The sequence below is a fragment of the Podarcis muralis genome, chromosome 4 (genome assembly GCF_964188315.1).
Source record: "Podarcis muralis chromosome 4, rPodMur119.hap1.1, whole genome shotgun sequence".
Lineage (NCBI taxonomy): Eukaryota > Metazoa > Chordata > Lepidosauria > Squamata > Lacertidae > Podarcis > Podarcis muralis.
Window position 1 is genome coordinate 79,451,695 of NC_135658.1, and position 17,661 is coordinate 79,469,355.

Sequence of the window (17,661 nt, forward strand, 5' to 3'; positions counted from 1 at the left end):
ACTGGACACTGACAAAACATACAGAAAAGTCTTTATTAGCATTGTTACAGGCAATGCATCCATAACTGATCCTTGCAGTGTACAGTCCCAGCCAAGATCAAAGCAAGAATTAGCAGACTGAAGTCTATTATTGTACACATGTGCAGAAAAAGGACCTCCTTTGAACTTCAACAGAAGAGACTGAAATTCACTTTACAAAAAATAAAGTAACACCCATTTTTTTTTATGTAAAAAAGGGCCAGCTCCTACCAAGCTGACAGACCAAAAATATCTTAGAAGTCAGCCAAATTGTATCTCCACACCTTGCATATACCAGGCTTAGCATTTAAAGCTTATTAATGATACATACCTAGGTAGAGACAAAGTGGGAATTGTGTAAGTTTGATTGGTCAGTCATACTGTAGTTACTGCACCTAAGCAGTTTAAATTCAGCACAGGGTGGTAGTATCAGAAAAGTGGAAATTTCCCTTTGTTAGATATAATTAATCTGAATTTTAAGTGAATGAATGTGAATTAACTACATCACATCCATTTAGAGTAGTTGACATTAAAAACCATGCCAATTCAGAAAAGCATTCTTAAAACTTCAGCCTGTTTCTATGTGGGTGAATACTTAACCCATTAGCAAAATTAAACAGAATTATAGAAGTTATCCTTTGTGCATAGTTAAATGCCACGAGATGGATTTCACATTTAGTAAAAGCAGGCACTGCAAGAAACAGTTGGTAAGGAAGAGATTGTGCTCCCTCATATCAATCTATTTGAGGGGAAGATGGGGAAATGGGGGGAAATCGATGTATCTGCTTCTTGCAACTGCTGTTCTCCCACACTGGTTTAAGGAAGTGCAAATCATTAAATTGTTTGATAGCCAGCATGGCTACGTTTTCTGCCAATTAAATATGCAATCAACACTATAAGGACAAGTCCAGCAAGGGCTGCACCAACTATGATTGGGATCAACATATTGTTTTCATCCATTGGGCATTCTTCCGCTGAAAGAAAGAAAAAACAATTCTATTAAGCAGATTTAATCCTAAAATTCTGTTAGAAAAATAGCAAGGACCCAGGCCAAACACCAAATAATCATTTCAGGACCCAATCTATTCTACTCTTCAGTGATCTGTCAGGGTATCTACACTGACTATCAGAAAGTGAATTTAAACCATTTTGCCTCCTAACTTACTGCAGGCGCCTTCCAAATACTTTTGGACTACAATTCCCATCATACCTAACCCCTAGCAGGCTCATGCTGGGAGTTGTAGCCCAAAATATCAGAATTCTAGGTTCCCAACTGGTAGAACCTTGGAGGAACAACTTCACAAGGTATTATTATTACAGTTGTTACCACTTGGTAAAACAGTGTCTGTATTTATTCAAAACTAATAGAGTTTGAAGTAGCATTGTACTTTCTAAGTTTTGACAGTAATAGTTCTAATAGTGGAAGTGCTTTTTTGCCCACCTTTGAGCACAGGTGGTGTCTGAAGTAACCGTTTCAACCTTGTTACTTTGCCCTTCATATGAAATCAGGCAATTTCAAGCCTGAGAAAAACGGTACACAATCTTACAAGCAGCATGTTTAGCTCAACTCTAGGCTCTCTAATCATGGCTATCATATTTTCTCCCAAAAGTAATGGGAGACAACTCTAACTTTCTGTGGAAAGGCCATATGCACAACACCAGTCCCTCAAGCACACCAGTATAGGAATCCCCTTGCTAGCAGTTCAGCACAATGCGATGGATGCAGAAAAGTCTGGATTGTCACAGCATGTAGCGCTAGGATGAGGAACCTAAGTCCCACCAGCCGCAGCTGGTGACTGGGAGCGATGGGTTAGCTGCTAGCAATATGATGCAAATTAAAATGCTCAGCAGTCAGATCAGATGGCGTCTTGGTAAACTCTCCTTGGGAATCTGAAGGGTTAATAGCCAAACATTTGTAGCATATAGCTATAAGCACAGCTGTGTACTTTTGCAGTAAGGTCACCCCATAAGGCAGAAATATACACTTTATCAAACTACATTTTTTCTCTATACTGTATATGGCATCTTGCTCTGTGCCGACTCCCACCCCCACCCCCTTTTGAAAGTGCAAAAATGACAATCTTCCTTTACCAATTGGGAGTCAACTTTAAATTAGTGAGGCTGAAGGAAGAAGGATGCTTATTGTGGAGTGTTCTGGTACGACAGACTAGGAATCAATGATAGTCTTCCTTGTGAAATTTATTTAAGCTTCTTTTAACTACGTTCAGTGTTTGGGCAGAGCCGAGATGAGCCACCATATAATAAAACTTACCCCTGAGGTTGCGATGAACAAATTAATCTACATTTAACTGCTTAAGTCACAGATCATGTGCTCACCCCACAGTAATGTAAAGAAACAAACCTATAAATGTGTACAGGTGACACCACTGAGTATGGCCAAGCTAGATCATCAAGTTACTATTGCTCTCAAAGAATGAAGTTTTTGCACTGAACTTGTGTTTAATATGTAGTTATACAGCTTACGTGTTCCAAATGTGTTTCCTGTGATCTTGAAAGCCTGGACTTGAGCATTGAATATATTGAGAGAAGTTTCATTTGAGATCCAAATACTCTCTTCTGAAAAACACTTGTACGATTTCCCAACTGTTGCTTTGAGAGCACTCAGGCTATCGTTGTCAGCTTTAAATGTTCTTTCTGTATTAAAAAAAACACACAGATGAGATTAAGTAGGACCACACTCTTTTGTAAAGGCACCAGCCCATTTTGCCACCATGTTTTTATAGGTGGTGGTGTGAAGTTACTGATGAGCAGTAACAAAAGTCAGGACCCCTTTCCTGCTGTCAGTACAGCGTTGTCTTGGACAAGCTATTGCACCAAACTTTTATAGGCTATTTGATTTCCTGGGCTTGAGGACCCTGAAATCATGGTGTGGGTGTCAATCAAACCAGTTGACTGTACTTCAAGGTTCATGGCTTTATCTCTTATCTCCTAGTGAGCCTTCTAAAAGCTAAAGAATGAATAACCCTGGCATTTCAAACTGGCAATTAACAAAGTTTGTGAATACTTGCATCTCTTTATCTTCTTCGAACTCTCTGCTATTTTGGACATTCTTTGTATCCTTCAAAATCTAAGCTATTAAAGTCATTTTAAAATACATATATATTACTTACTTATAGATTCAGGAGGCAGACTTGTGCTCACAGAGATACGGTGCAGAAAATACTTGTCAGTGGTTGAGTTCTTAAAAAGAAAGATAAATCTTAGTCACTGGTTGGGTTTCTTTTAAAAGGCTATCCTATGCATGCTACAGGGACACCATATCACTGGTAAAATATTCTGCAGTTGTTAATAGAAAGGGACAACATACATAGCGTATACATCTGCATATCATGACAAGCCATAATTAAAACATGGCTTATGTGCATGCACATGCTGCTGAATCACTCCTGCTTCACTCCCTTTGTTGAGCCAGGAACAAAAAACCACAAGCACTGGCAACTACAGATCAAGAACTATGGTTTAAACACTAAAGAAGACACTGAAGATGAAATGCCCCATTTTAAGGGTGTGAACTCTGGAATTATTGGTGATTTTAAGAAAGGGAGGCTGTTTCATAAGCTCAAGTAAATAAACGGAAAAATACAAAATGGCTATCATGCCAATCTGCTCATTCACAAAATTACAAGTCATCTAAAATTGCCATTTTATTTTTTAACAAGTGCCATTTATTTACTAATTTGCACCACCTTCCTCCAGGGTGATAAACACACCAGTAGTAACATAATGAAAACCTCTAAAGCAACCTTCTAAAAACAGTCTAAAGCTACTGAAGTTCTGCACATAAGCTATTGTGCCCTGATCCATGATCTTCCCAATTACTGGTGGAAGCAGAGTTATGCACATAAATAGAGTAATATTTGCATGGTCTATACATGTCAAACACGGCTCCGCCTGTCAATCAGAAGCAGTCAATGTGGTGTCCTCCCAACTTCACTGGCTCGAGCTAGCATAACCAAAAGTCAAGGACAATGAGGGGCATAAACCAATACCATACGGACTACATCAGCATTCTGTAAGTGTGGCATCAAACTATGCTTACCTGCTCAAAATAAAAAACCAGGTCAGTGCTCCCAGAAGTCAAGTTCAGAGTAACTGTAGAGTCTCCACAATTCCCAGAGAAAGTTGTATTTGCTGGAAGATTCAACAATTCCCACTTCTTAGTCTAGGAAATATAAAAACAAAAAGTTATGTCATATTTTCATTTAAAAAGACCTTCTCACTGGAGATGAAGCAATAATGTATGCACTTTCAGTAAATTTTGTGTAAACAGCTTTGGGAACAGTGTGCAGAAACAGGAAAGCAACTTTCCTAGCAGTACACAATAGGGTTAAATTGAATGACTTTACTGTACAGGCTATGATCTGTATGGATATTGAAATGAGCACATTATTAAAAAGCCTTTGGTGCACAGCAGTTTTATCTCCTTGATTGTTTTTAAATTTTAGCTATTTTTAATTGCCTTGTTTTGCTGGGCTCCTTTTCAGTAACAACCATAGTGCCATGGGAGTGATCAGGAGAAGATAAACTTTTCCAGATTTTGCCATGTTTATGATTAGTCTAAATTTAACTGGCAGTTGTGCAAGAGTAAGAGATCTTGGCCAAGTCTGCAGGACATAGTGCACAGGTGGACAACACTAACCTCCTTGAAACACATTATTGTGTGGCTGCTGGTGGTGAAGAGCCTGGATTTAATAAGCCCACTAGTCTGGTCTAAGGTGCATTAGCTTCCCATGTATCTCTATGTATTGCTATGTATAAATAATAAATATGGAAGTTACCTGGTTTTTGGTGGTGTAGGTAATATTAAGCTGTAGGCCCATAGAAGCAAGCAAACAGCCAGTCAAATTGTATCGTCCAACGTCTGGAGTTTTGGGGGCTGCAGTTGGTGCTGCAGTTGGTGCCACACTTGTAGTTGAGGGAACGACGGTTGTAGACCCTTTGTCTTCACTACAGACAGTTTCTGGAAGGCAGTGATCACAAACCATAGCATGGAAAGTAGTCAATTAACACTCTGACAACCTTAATTTTTTCACTTTGTCCAGTCTTTTCTCCTACTTTGCTCCCAACTACAAAATGTGTACTTAGCCCCTTTTTGTTTTTGAAAATATATTTTAATATCCCTTGTACAACTCTGTTCTTCAAGGCAATTCATAGTTTGTTAAGCTCAAAAACAAAGACGTTTACTGATAATGCAATCGTTAAAAAGCCCAACAATATGAAACATACGATGAAGACGGGAGCTAAATATTTAAGCATCAGCATGAAGCCTGCAGAGGCAAATTCCACAAAACTCAGGAAGACAATAGCATAGGCAACAGGTGAGCCTTTTTGCAGAGCCTTACATAAATGGGGTGCCACCATCAAAAAGACCCTCTCCATGATAGCCACTCACCTTACCACATTAGGTGTGGAAATGTGGGGAAGGGCCAGTGAAAATCTTAAGGCCCCAGGACAGAAATATATGAGAAAATATACTCATTCAAGCAGCCTGACCCCAAGCCATTTAGGGCTTTAAAGGTTAAAACCAACACTTTGGATTGGGCCCAGAAATGGGCTGGAAGCTAGTGCACATGTGCAATATGATTTTATTTGCCAATCCCCATCAGTAGTCTGACCACTCTTATTTTGGACCAACTCAAGTTTCTAGATAATTTTCAAGGGCACAATGCTGTATTCCAACCAGGAGCTCTGTTGAGTCATAGTTAGGTCAGCCAAAACTGATAAAAGGTGCTCCAAATCACTGGACCACCTAAACCTCATAGGGGGGGGGCAGCGGAGTGCTGGATCTAGAAGCACCCACAAGCTAACTTTTTGTCCTTCACATGTTTTGGACTATGATCAACTGCAGCCAATATGACTGTGCTGTAGTTGGAGGAGCCTGAGCCACAGTACAAAATATCTAGAGGACACTGGTTTGGCAATGGCTGGGCCTATGATACTGAAAGCTGCTGACAGGTAAGAGAATCAATTAGGGTACACTCTTCACCTGTCTTGGCAGAGACCATCTCCTAGGGGAACACAGGCAGTTTCTGTTCTGTTCCAAACCCAGTCCTAATGCCTCACTAAGGTGGGTCTAGAAAATCAGAGCCATCCAAGAGAGCTTGGAGCAGCTAAGCCTAGGCAAAGTTCCTGTCTCACTCAGGTGCTGTATAGCTTGAATCCACTCTCCCTCTCACAATGATGAATTTACATTCTCCTGGATCCAGGCAGACAGCCCCTTCTAACACAAGTGGTTGGTCAAACTAGTCCAGAGCCATGTCATTACCCTCAGACCTCATTCATTGAAACTCCAAGCAATAAATTGGACCAGACAGTGTTATGGAGCCCACCTAAGGCACTGCACTAAAAGTGAAAGGTGCGAGGAAACAGGCATAATCATCATCAGTCAACATTTCTTTTCAATCTCCATTTCAAAGAACACTTTGATAGGAACACCCACCCACCAGATATTAACTGTTACTTCATCCCCCCCCAACAAAAGACTAGATAAAATTCCACCAAGACCCAGTGAACCCAAACACCCAGTTAGCAATAGCTAAATGGCCAACAAACCTTCTCCCTTCTTTAACTCTAGGCACCAACTAGCTTCTCAGAAATGACTCCATCACTAAATTGCTCCCTTAAAAGGTTAATAGGGTAGCCCTCTCCCTCATATTACCCCTTCCACTGACAATGGCACAGCAAAACACACACCCTTGCTTGAAGAAGTCAAGGCTCTTGGCCTTTCTCAGCAAATTCTATCAGCTGTGAGGACTGATGTGAGTCTCATAGCAGGGATGGTGGCAGCTGGTGCTCTCGCCCCCAGCCGGGTTTTTTGTGTGGTAGCAGTGAGGAGCAGAGACCAGACGGCAAAACAGATCTCCTGCTGTCCTACCTGTGGCACTGCTGTTCCAAATTCACCCTTGTATTTTGAAATAAGCTGTGTCTCAAACTAAACTTGGGTGTCAGGCTCCTCAGTGTGATAGCAATTTGCTTCCTGGAAACGGGCCATTTCAAAAGCCATGATAAAATTCATTCATTTGCTGCTACACTACCGTTTCACAAATTGTACACAGCAAAGAGGGCTCCTCCTGTTCTTCCAAAACAGAATACTGTCGGAAAGACCGGTGAAAGAGAGAACTGGGAGGAAGGTTCTCCCAGTTTGCTCTTCTCTTGTCCTTTCCAACTAGGCTTCAGCTGCATTTGCCAGTAATACTTACTACTTCCCAATTCAATACCCTTCAGCTTTCTGCATGATAAGTTGTTGGCCATTCAAATCCTATGCTTTACAAAGACTGTTTTGGCTTTCCCCAATCAGAAACTCATTTTACATAAACCATTACAAAATAGCAATCTTTCAGCACAACCCCAGACCTACAGAGAAAATGAGAGTCCCTGGGGGTATGACTAGTTCCACTGGGAAGAGTTGGCATGCCATAAGCTTTTTGAAAATACAATGCTTACCTTTTCCACTGAAGGTGTTGTTTACAAGGTATGCTTCAAGCGTAACGTTGCTGAGAAGGACAGTTACATTTTGCATGCTTATTATGGTGTTGTTGCTGTGACATGTATATGTTGTCCTTAAGTCTGCTCGAATATCAGTGTCTTTGGACACATTTCTTGCTCCAGCTGCAGAAAGTGTGCAATTGTATTAGTGTGTGATGGTCTTCAGACAATTTCTCCATAAATATGGCAACCATCCTATGTACCACCAACCCAGCTACCTTCACCATACTGTACTTTGCAAAGCCTCAAAACACTTACTTTCACTTGAGTTGGGGAAAAGGCTGGCATCTGACAAGTTGTAGGTGAAAGTCAGACTCCTGACAACGTAGGCGCCTGCATTTCTTACAAATGCCATCTTTAATGAGTTATTGTTGCTAAATCCAATTGCAAGAACTTCTGAAGTGTCGTTTGGCTTGCCACATGTGCTTTCTGGCAGTACCACAGCATTAGAAGGAAGTGAAAAGACCTTGACCTAACAGACAAAAACAGTATTGCTGTTATAGTGAGCATCAGAACTGTTGTAAACATAAAACAATCAAAAGTAAGTAAAATGCTTCAAGGCACTCAATAACCATAGTAGATTTTTGGGGGTGGGGGTGGGAATACAAAGTCAACCTACGTAAGTTTTAGTGGTGTTCCTTTGGGTCAGGATCACATTGCCGTTTAATTTCTACAATGTAGGATAAGGCTTTAGAGTGAAGTGTGGGAAGGAAGGATCCCATGCCAAGTAAAAATGTGTTTTGCTTGTTTTTTATTTATTAACTAAAGGTTAGGCAGGTGGGGTGTGCGTTGGGGAAAGAATAATCCCTCCCTATGTTTTAGAAAGGATTTGGCACAGAGTAGGTTGGAGCTTACTTACCACATTTCGTTTCTGTCTCTATTCCTAAACTAGGCAGGCATACGTAGCAACAGAAAGTTAGCAAAACAATAGTGACAGAACCAATGGTGTACGGATTAGAATGCTGGACTAGGACAAGGGAGATTCAGGTTCAAATCCTAACACAGCTATGAAGCCAATTTTGTGACACTGTGCCAGTCATTGTCTCTCGGCCTGAATTACTTTACAGGGGTATTACAAGAATAAAATGGGGCTTTAGCTTCTTGGAGGGAAGGCAGGATAAAAATTGTAAAATTTAGCCAAATCTCCTTTCCTGCAATTACTATCTGTTAGCTCCAGTTCTGCCCTCTGTCAGCTCCATTTTCTCCATGCTATTTTTGAAAACTGCTATTGTGCCCACACCCCATCTTCTCGTCTCAGGCTAAACATGCCCAGCTTTTTCAACCATTCCTCATAGAATTTGGTTTCCAGACTCCTCTGCACTTGGGTCATTCTTCTTCAGGCACACTCTCCTCTTTCAGTGTCTTCATTAAAATGTGATGCCCATAACAGTACACAGCTGTAGCCTGACTAGTGCAGAATGGAGTGGAACTATTACTTCTCATTGTATGACTCTGGACACAATGCTGCTACCAATGCAGCCTATACTTTCATTGGCTTTTTTTAGTAGCTGCACTGGTGGCTCGAGTTTAATTTGTGACCAACAAACCTTTAGTTACTAAAGAGACCTACTTTTCACACGTATTGCTTCAAAGCAGGTCTCCCCTATTCCTACACTTGTGGCCTTGATTTTGTAAACATAGAACTTTACAATTTCTCACTGTTCAACTTTATCTTGCTGGTTTGGGTACCATGTTTTAGCCAGTGATAATCACTTTGAATCTTGATTCTGTCTTCTTCCAAGCTTCCTGTCATCTACGAATTTGATAAGCATATCCCCTACACCCTCATCCAAGGGATTTATAAAGATGTTAAAAGGCACAGGGCCTCAGACAGATCCTGTGCAGTACTTCACTCAGGACCTTCCTCTTGGTCAGGGTTTCCCAAATTTGGGTCTCCAGCTGTTTTGGACTCGATACTCATCATCCCTGACCACTAGCTAGGAATGATGAGAGCTGTAGTCCAAAAACAGCTGAAGACCTGTCTGGGAAACTCTGCTCAAGGTTGATGCAGAGACCATTAATGAGCACATGGTGGATACGGTTGTTTGAGCAGCTAAAAAAGTGAAGTAATCATTGTGTGCCTTATAAACAGGGCGATTTTTAATCCTATATTTGCTTTGAGGCATTATTACTGATCCCAAGGAATTGGGTTAGGACATAATTTTATGTATAACTAAATTTTATCCTCATCTCCCACCAGTAAATGATATTACAGACTTCTTTTCCATCAAGCTCTGCCTTCAGTTGACCACAAACACTTCAGCAAAGTACTTTCCTTTCTGAGTGAGTTTTGAGCCAATTCATGCATCACTTTCATGGCGTACATTTAAAATTATTTTCCTACCATGTGGATAGGATGAAAATATACATATACTAACGAATCAGAGACCAAGGTTTAACTGCAGCTCCCAATCAAATATAGAAATCCAAAATTTCTTCAAACAGACTCAACCTTGAGTGCAAATTAAGCAGCTTCAGCTCTGAAAACAGCATCTTGCTGCCTTTAGCCACACAACATAGTGCCTTAAAAGTTATGTCTCTGTAAGCAGCTTTCTGGCCCACCACTCATTTAAGCTTCAGCATCCTCACCTCTTTACTGGTTTTTGTGTTGTATTCCACTGTAAATAGCACAGAAAAATTGGCTAATATGCAGGTTTTGTTTTTCCCATCTCTTACTTCAAACGCTGAAGATGCTTGTAAAAATCCTGCAAACAGAAAGCAATAAATATCAAGAAGTGCAATGCCGATAGACAGCTTTGAAGAATATATGCAACATCCATATGTAACGATGGGCTTCACTGGGACAGATGACTTTTGTGGAAGGAGAATATGATTGCTTTTAGAAAGCCTGCACTTACTCAGTACAGGCACCTCCCCACTCGCACACAATTGATTTTGGCGTCAAAGGATGTGGGGTAGAAGGGACCCCAATGCAGCCAACAAGAACAGAACCCCCGCATAAGCGAGGATTCCCCTGTAGCAATTCTTGCTCGCAACACATTTTATTGTGAAGATAATCTAAGCCATTATTATTAAACACACAATATTTAAGAACCTATTATGTATTAGTGTGTTCCTACATTCATACAAAGCATGTTCCAAAGGGATGAAAAACTCTTAAGCAACCATGAGAATGATGTAAGGAAAGTTAATTTATGCCAACCAGAATCACAACCTTTGTTTGCAAAATGGTTCATTGTATCTCCACTGGCTTTATTTGTATCTAGTCCTCTTGATAACACACTGATAAAGAGCCCTGTTACAAAACTACCAAACATTCTTGTTAAATTTGTCATGTGAGAAACACAAGCTAACAAGTTTTATCTACATGCTAAAAAATCATTTTCATTTGAAAATATAGAAAAGTAGAAAACTCACCACATCTCCATTTTTTATACTTTTAATTGTTTATATGAATGGGTAGTATATATTTTCATAAATACAATACCAATACTCAAGTGTACAAGACAGCTTTTTAGTAACTGAGCCACGGCTTACATTAAGACTGTACGACACATACAAAAATACTATCTAAATAATCACTCCCATTTTACTGAAAATTAAAGGAATGTAGAAATCCCCACCCCACAAAGGTGTTCGAGTATATTCTACCTCTGGCAGGGATCAGTATTTTTAAAATGTGAACAGGCAATATTAAGTTGACCTCAGCTATCAGATGTCTTCATTAATAAGGTTCTAGTTGCTAGACTACAGGCTGTTGCCAAAGGCAACTGCAGATTACCACCTGCAGGAGCTAATGATTTACTCAAATTGCACCAACCTATGAAGATCTGCACAAAGGACAATTTTTTAAACCTCCACCTTTTTAAAACTGTGCAACTATAACACGTGTGTGTGGAAGTCTCAACAGGACCCCACCCCCTAATTTAAGCTAGAATCTTACATGCTTCCCCTCTAGATTTACACGAGTACATTGTTAGGCTTTTTCTACAACAGTGACATGTTTTGTCAGAGGGGAGAACAGGAAAGGGTTTGGGAGGAGCTAGGCCAGGGGGTGGGGAACTGGATAGCCAAAACTAAACAACTGTCTGTGAAGTGAAGTGAATGAATACAGGTCTGCCCAGCAATATGCAAGTGGGTTGGACTAGATGACCCTCAGGATCCCTTCCAACTCTACAATTGCATGATTCAGGCTAAGATACCATTCAGTCAACTGTTCAACAGGCACAGAGTCTGGTATACCAAGCTTCTCGTCCTCTCTCCAAAGGCCAGCCAACCAGCATGTCTTAACTTTTCTCCAGTGGATTTGACTTGAGAACAAACATCATGTACTGTGAATTTAAGACTGGCTGTATGTTGCTGAAACTTTCCATTGCCTATGACTGAATTGTGCTTCTCTGTCCTCTCTTCCACGACAATGTGCTAGCTGTGAGACTACTGAAAAGTTAAGCAGCACGTGAATTTGTTTTCAATTGCTATAGAGCCAAACCATTAATAGGTAAAATATGTTTAATTGTCCGACAGCCTTAATTCTATTGAAATAATACTTTCCCCCAGTGCTTCCCCCTTCCTTCCAAACTGTAGCGACTTTCTTCCCTCTCCAAAAACACAAACAACTGTCTTGGAATACCAAGTAGTGACCTGCCAATGAAGCAGCATTGTTGGAAGACACAAAAATTGAGCAAGTTTCACAGCCTGATTATACCCCATCATTTTGTTGATTTTGTCATTTTTGAACATGCTGGAGTGGCAGCAATTCAAGCCCATTATGAAAGTGCATTCATACAAGTTTTTTCTCCCAGGAACTGCTTAATGCAGAGAGAAGGGCAAAGTCCACTGCAATGTTTTCCTCTTCTACTTAAAAATGCAGGAAGGCTGTAAGCTGTTTGTACTTCTGGATGACAAGTTTTACTGCAGTAGAATTGTGTTCCATTTGTTGTCAGAGGTCTCCTAACATTTAATTGGGAGTATATACCATGGAGGGATTCCTCTAAAATGGAAGAAAACTGCTACAGGAGTCTGCATTGCAAACACACTGCTACATCTTTGAATTGTTTGAATTGTATGGCAGACTCAGAAAGAAACAAATGAGCTACACTTCCAAAACAGCATCCAACGAATATAACATATTCTCCACAAGAGACTAGTCTAGCTTATCCAGCTTTGAGAACAGGTGTTTCAAGCAGTTTTAAATCACTTAGTGCACAATCCAAACTCCTGATGTGCCAAACAGTTTCACCAGCCTCTGTGGGATGGGAAGGGGCTGAGCTGGATCCAGGCCCCATCCCTACAATAGCTCCAGAAGCAGAATTTTGCCTACCCTGCACCCTGGCAATGAGAGCAATAGCGCTGCAGACGTTGGGGAAGCTCCGCTGCTCTATGTGTTTCTGCTGCCCAACAAGGGTTCGGATTGCTCTGCCAGTGTATTTTCAATGCCAGGTTTCTTTAAAGACTTGTCATCCAATATTCATACCCTATGCAAATAATATTTTAACCAAAATGCTTGCTTGGTTTTTTAAAGATATGCACCAGAACCAAGAAACACAAAGGCCTTTTTAAAATAGATAGATCCTTTTAATTGGCCAATTCTCACAGGTTTGAAACTATCAGCATTATGCAACACAGAGCTGGAACTGCTTATTAGGAAAAGGATAGCTACTTTACAATATGCAAGCTAACAAGATGAATATATAAATCAAAAGAAGACACACCTGCCTTACTCACTCAATACCATATTAATAGGATGCAAGAGGCATTTTAAATACAGTGTGTGGACAAATGAAATTTTTAACTTGTGGGATCCATGGAAAGTTTCTTTGTATTTGCGAGCGCATTTAAGATCTGCAGGCAGGCAGCAAACTAGGGCACTAGTCTGGCTGTAGCCCCACCCGTGCATTTCACAATACTGTACTGCACTATGGGAGAATGGCTGCTGCAACCCTTTATGCAAGTGGATAAGAGCAGAGACAGGAAGACTCCAGGGCAGCCTGAATCACTCTTTACTCTATGATAAGTGTGCCATGCTCAGAATAGTAGAATGGTAGCTACATGTTTCATGCAATGAGAATCTGAACCATGAAGATAGTCAACTTGAGTGAAGAGCAGCTATGTGGGAAAGCAGTTCATATTAAGAATGTGCACCACATCTTAACTTAAGAGTAAGGCTAGGTTAAGTTTCAGTGGATCATTTAATAGTAAATCTTGGAACCAAAAAGTTCATGGTTATGCAAGACAATATATTACAGCTTCCTGCTAAATTGTTGTCCCGGCCCAGATTTCATGCTGCATCAGCTCTTCCTGAGTAAGCAATTCTATGCTACGGATAAACATAAAACACAAGTTTTAGTGGAAAGTCATTTGTAAGCTTCATGTTTTGGATTATACGTATGTGAAATGAGCTGGTACAAAGAGATGTTTCTAGTGTTTATGCACCAATGTAGGTTGCTTCCTTGTGACTATGGGGCAACTGCAGATAAACCTATGGAATGAATATTACCCTTCCAATAAAACAGCCATTTTAAAAAAGAACTCCCCCACTGCTTTTCATCTGATAAAGGCACCTCCATCATGAGCCCTTTTAAGTTAGTGCCTTTTAGCAAGAGATTAGATGACACCAATTTGTCAGCAACTCTGTAATATATGCAAGGACTTTGGGCCAACACTGCACTAGGAAGATCCTAACTTGCATATCAAGAGTTTGGCAGCACTGCAGTGTTCAGACTTGACACACTTTTCTAAAAACACTATCTGTGCAATTTTCAAAAGCTGAATTGGTGGCCATTAATTTAAAGCAAGAAATACCTGTTATGTTTTCCAAATACAGCTTCTTAACACCTAAACTGGACAAGTCCACTGCAGAAGGGAGTTAAAACCCTCTGACAATTATCTACATATCCAGAGCCCTCAGCCTCATTTAGGGCACTGGAAGGATTATCATTCCTTTTACAGCCCTTGTTTATCTTCTTTGTTTGCTCCTAGTAAATCAACTAGAGTTTGGCAGTTCTGGAGAGATATCTACCAGGCCTTGCAGTTAGCTGAATTATTGTGCACATGCACAAGGATTCTGTACCATGCAAATCCATTCAAACTGCCCAAAGTTTCAAATTGTTATAGAAACTTCATCTCATGCCATAAAGCTGATTCTAGTTCATCCAACTGTAGCTGACAGCTGATCTGGAAAGTTTAAGAAAGCCAGCCATTTTCTTGTAGGCAAAGATGTACTAAGTTTATAGTTGCTTATGGAAATTTATTCCAAAATCCTGAAGAAATCAAGTTCAAGAGAAACCACCAGTCCAAGTTACAGCTCCCACACAATTAGATATCAGTTAACAAGTTTAATATTATATTTCACTGAGCACCCATAAGTCTTTTGAAGACATGGGCATGAATGAGAGTTCAAGAGAAGACAGCAATTGACCAAAGAGTACTAAATCATCCAAATACTGTTGGTAGGCAGTATAAGAACATGCTCTCCTGTCCTTTTAGAACCTTTGTTTTGGTGCATAGCAGGAAACTGCAAAGTGAAACTTGAGGGAGCATCATATAAGCAAACTAAAGTTGAATTTCAGGAAAAAGCAGGTATCACACCCAGAATAAAATCCACTGATGATCAAATCCATGAATGTATCTTTAAAGAATCCAAGTTCAAAACCATTAAAAACACACACCAAGTACACATAATTAGTTTAAGTAAAATTAGTATTCATTATTTTGCAGTAAAAGGGGAGACTAGTCTCATTAGTCCCAGGTTTGTCTCTGGTTTTCCTAATCTTTGTGTTTTAATGCCTTTAAAACATTGTAAATAAACCACTCTTGTAGCTTTTTACTTCTAACATGCCTCTGCTTTTTTACAATAGGCCCAAATACCTCAGCCTATAATGACAAGGCTAACTTTAATGACAAAGGCGAGAAAATGAATCTTGGGGGGAAACACTTCAGGATATACATAGCCACCATCTACTTGAGTTAGGATGGAATAAGGCAGACCAGTGATTGCAGACTAATAATCACATACAAATCCATACTGTATCAAGTCAAAGGAGCACAGAAGGACACAAATTCATGAGTCATACTTGTTCTTCTAAATTCTATACTCTGGCCTACATTACTGGGATGCCCAGGTTTTCTCATTGACCTCATGCTATAGTGAGAAAGATTGTATGATTTACAGCCTAATCCTATGAATATTTACTTGGGGGATAAAGTCCCACTGAGTGCAAGAGAACCTGTAGAAATCTCTGCAAGATAACAGCTTCATATCACCAGTGTTATACAGCCAGTGATAAAGGTACTGAATCTAGACAATGCCACTTGGGAGAAAAAAACCAGCAGAAGACAACTACTATCAGGGGAGAAGAATTTCACCTTCAGCTGGGTCACCTATTACATTCTAAGTTCCTTCACATTTGCTCCATCTAGTTTCCACAAAACACAAGTTTGGGAAGATGGGGAATGCCTTGCAAAACAGCAGGGATGCAGAACCTCTTTTAGATGGGAGGACACATTCCCTTCTGAGAAGCCTTCCTAAACCACATGCCAATTATGGGTGGGGCCAGAGGTAAAAGTGGGCAGAACAACAAATGTAAATTTCACCTTTGTGCAGCAGGTTGGTTTGTTCACTCTCACTCTCAAACAAGCCTTCCTATCCTCCATGCAGAGAAACAAGACGACTTATCAGAGTTTAGCCAAATATTCACAAGAAGGCTACAGCAGTGCAGTGAGGGTCAGCCAGAGTGGCCTCAAGGGAGCACTGCCAGTTTTGTTGGTACAATCAAGCGGAGAAGAAACTCTCAGTGCTCTCTGCACCAATATGCCAACAGTGAAAGTTATCTATTTCAAATTAGCAGCATGCGAGGCCTCAAGCGCAAGAAGGCAAACAAGTTCTCTTGCTCACACCTGTCTTGCTAGAAGAGGGCGCTTCCGCCAAAAAAAAAAAAAAAAAAAAAGTTGTTTGCAGAGCTGCTGGGGTAAAACAGAACATAGGGACACAGGATTTGAGCAGCCTTCAAAACACAGTTGCCTTGGAAGGAGAACAATAAAGTGGCAGTATGTTTCTTAAGATATGCAGCTGCAGCCAAAAGGAATTAGGCGTCAAGGTTTAAGGTTACAAAGCCTTCCACACCCTGGGTGTGCAAGCTAGGCAAAGGTTGGAGCAAAGCTACAGCAGCAACTAGTCACCGTCTCACAATACAGTGACCTGGAGGAAAAGTAGGTGGTCAGCTCTGAAGATTAATAATAATAATAATTTTATTATTTATACCCCACCCATCTGGCTGGGTTTCCCTAGCTGGGCGGCTTCCAGCACATAAGGGGAGAAGGATGGGGGACGACGACATGGGTTTCGGTATACAGCCAAATCACACCTGCCTAACTGAGGAGGAGAGGCAGCTCCTTTAAACGTTGAATTCAGCGCTAGCGGTTGAACTGCATTAAAGTACACCGTGTCCTGCGCCACCGTTTCCACGGCGGAAAACAGTCCTCTTGCTTCTCCCTAACGCGGAGAGGCTGCTCTGGCCTCAGGGCCGCGTGGGAGGCCCGCCTGCCCTTTGGCGCAGACACCTGGCCCGCTAACTTCCCAGGTGCCGGGGGAAGGAAGCGGCGACCCGGCGGCCCGGGCTCGGCGCGGTGCCAGCCCAGCGCCACACGGGAGGAGGCCGCCGCCGCCTTTTTACTCGCCGCGGGGCTTCCACGCACAGGGCCTCGAGCGGAGGGCAAGAGGCGGCGGCAGGCAGGGCGCTCCTTCCCTTCTCAGGGAAGCGACGGAGACCCGCGAGAGCTGAGGCCGGGGAGAGGCCTACGAAAAGAAGCCGCCGCCGCGGATACTCACCCAGCAGGGCCGCCGCCAGGAGCAACCCCCAGCTGTACCGAGACGCCATGACAGGAGCGGGCCGAGACGGGAGACAGAGAGAAGAACGCGAAGCTGAGCGGGGAGCGCAGACTGAGGAACGTCGGCGTCGGCAGCACCGAATAACGCCGAGAGGCGCGGTCACGTGATCGACGTAGTCGCCGCCGTCGGCCCACCCCGCCTCTCCCACCGCTTTTTTTTTTACCTCCGTCACCTGATCTTAATAAACCACGCCCGGCCTCTTTAATAAAGAGTGGGGAGGGGGCAGAGAGAGAGAAGACGGGCAGAACCAGAGCCGTGATCTCGCGAGAACGGAGAGAAGCAGGCCATAG

At 41.6% G+C, this 17,661-nt stretch overlaps 1 protein-coding gene across 1 annotated transcript; it reads right to left on the minus strand.

Moving 5' to 3' along the window:
- Window positions 1-19: 19 nt before the first annotated feature.
- LAMP1 (lysosomal associated membrane protein 1) lies at window positions 20-17,517 on the minus strand. The gene is made up of 9 exons (XM_028728077.2): window positions 17,312-17,517; window positions 10,114-10,229; window positions 7,783-7,996; window positions 7,483-7,647; window positions 4,818-4,999; window positions 4,079-4,201; window positions 3,150-3,219; window positions 2,503-2,673; window positions 20-992 (listed from the first exon to the last, which is right to left on the minus strand). Exons 1-9 carry the CDS (start codon window positions 17,358-17,360, stop codon window positions 853-855), a joined length of 1,230 nt encoding a protein of 409 aa, XP_028583910.1. The 5' UTR covers window positions 17,361-17,517; the 3' UTR covers window positions 20-852.
- Window positions 17,518-17,661: the final 144 nt, after the last annotated feature.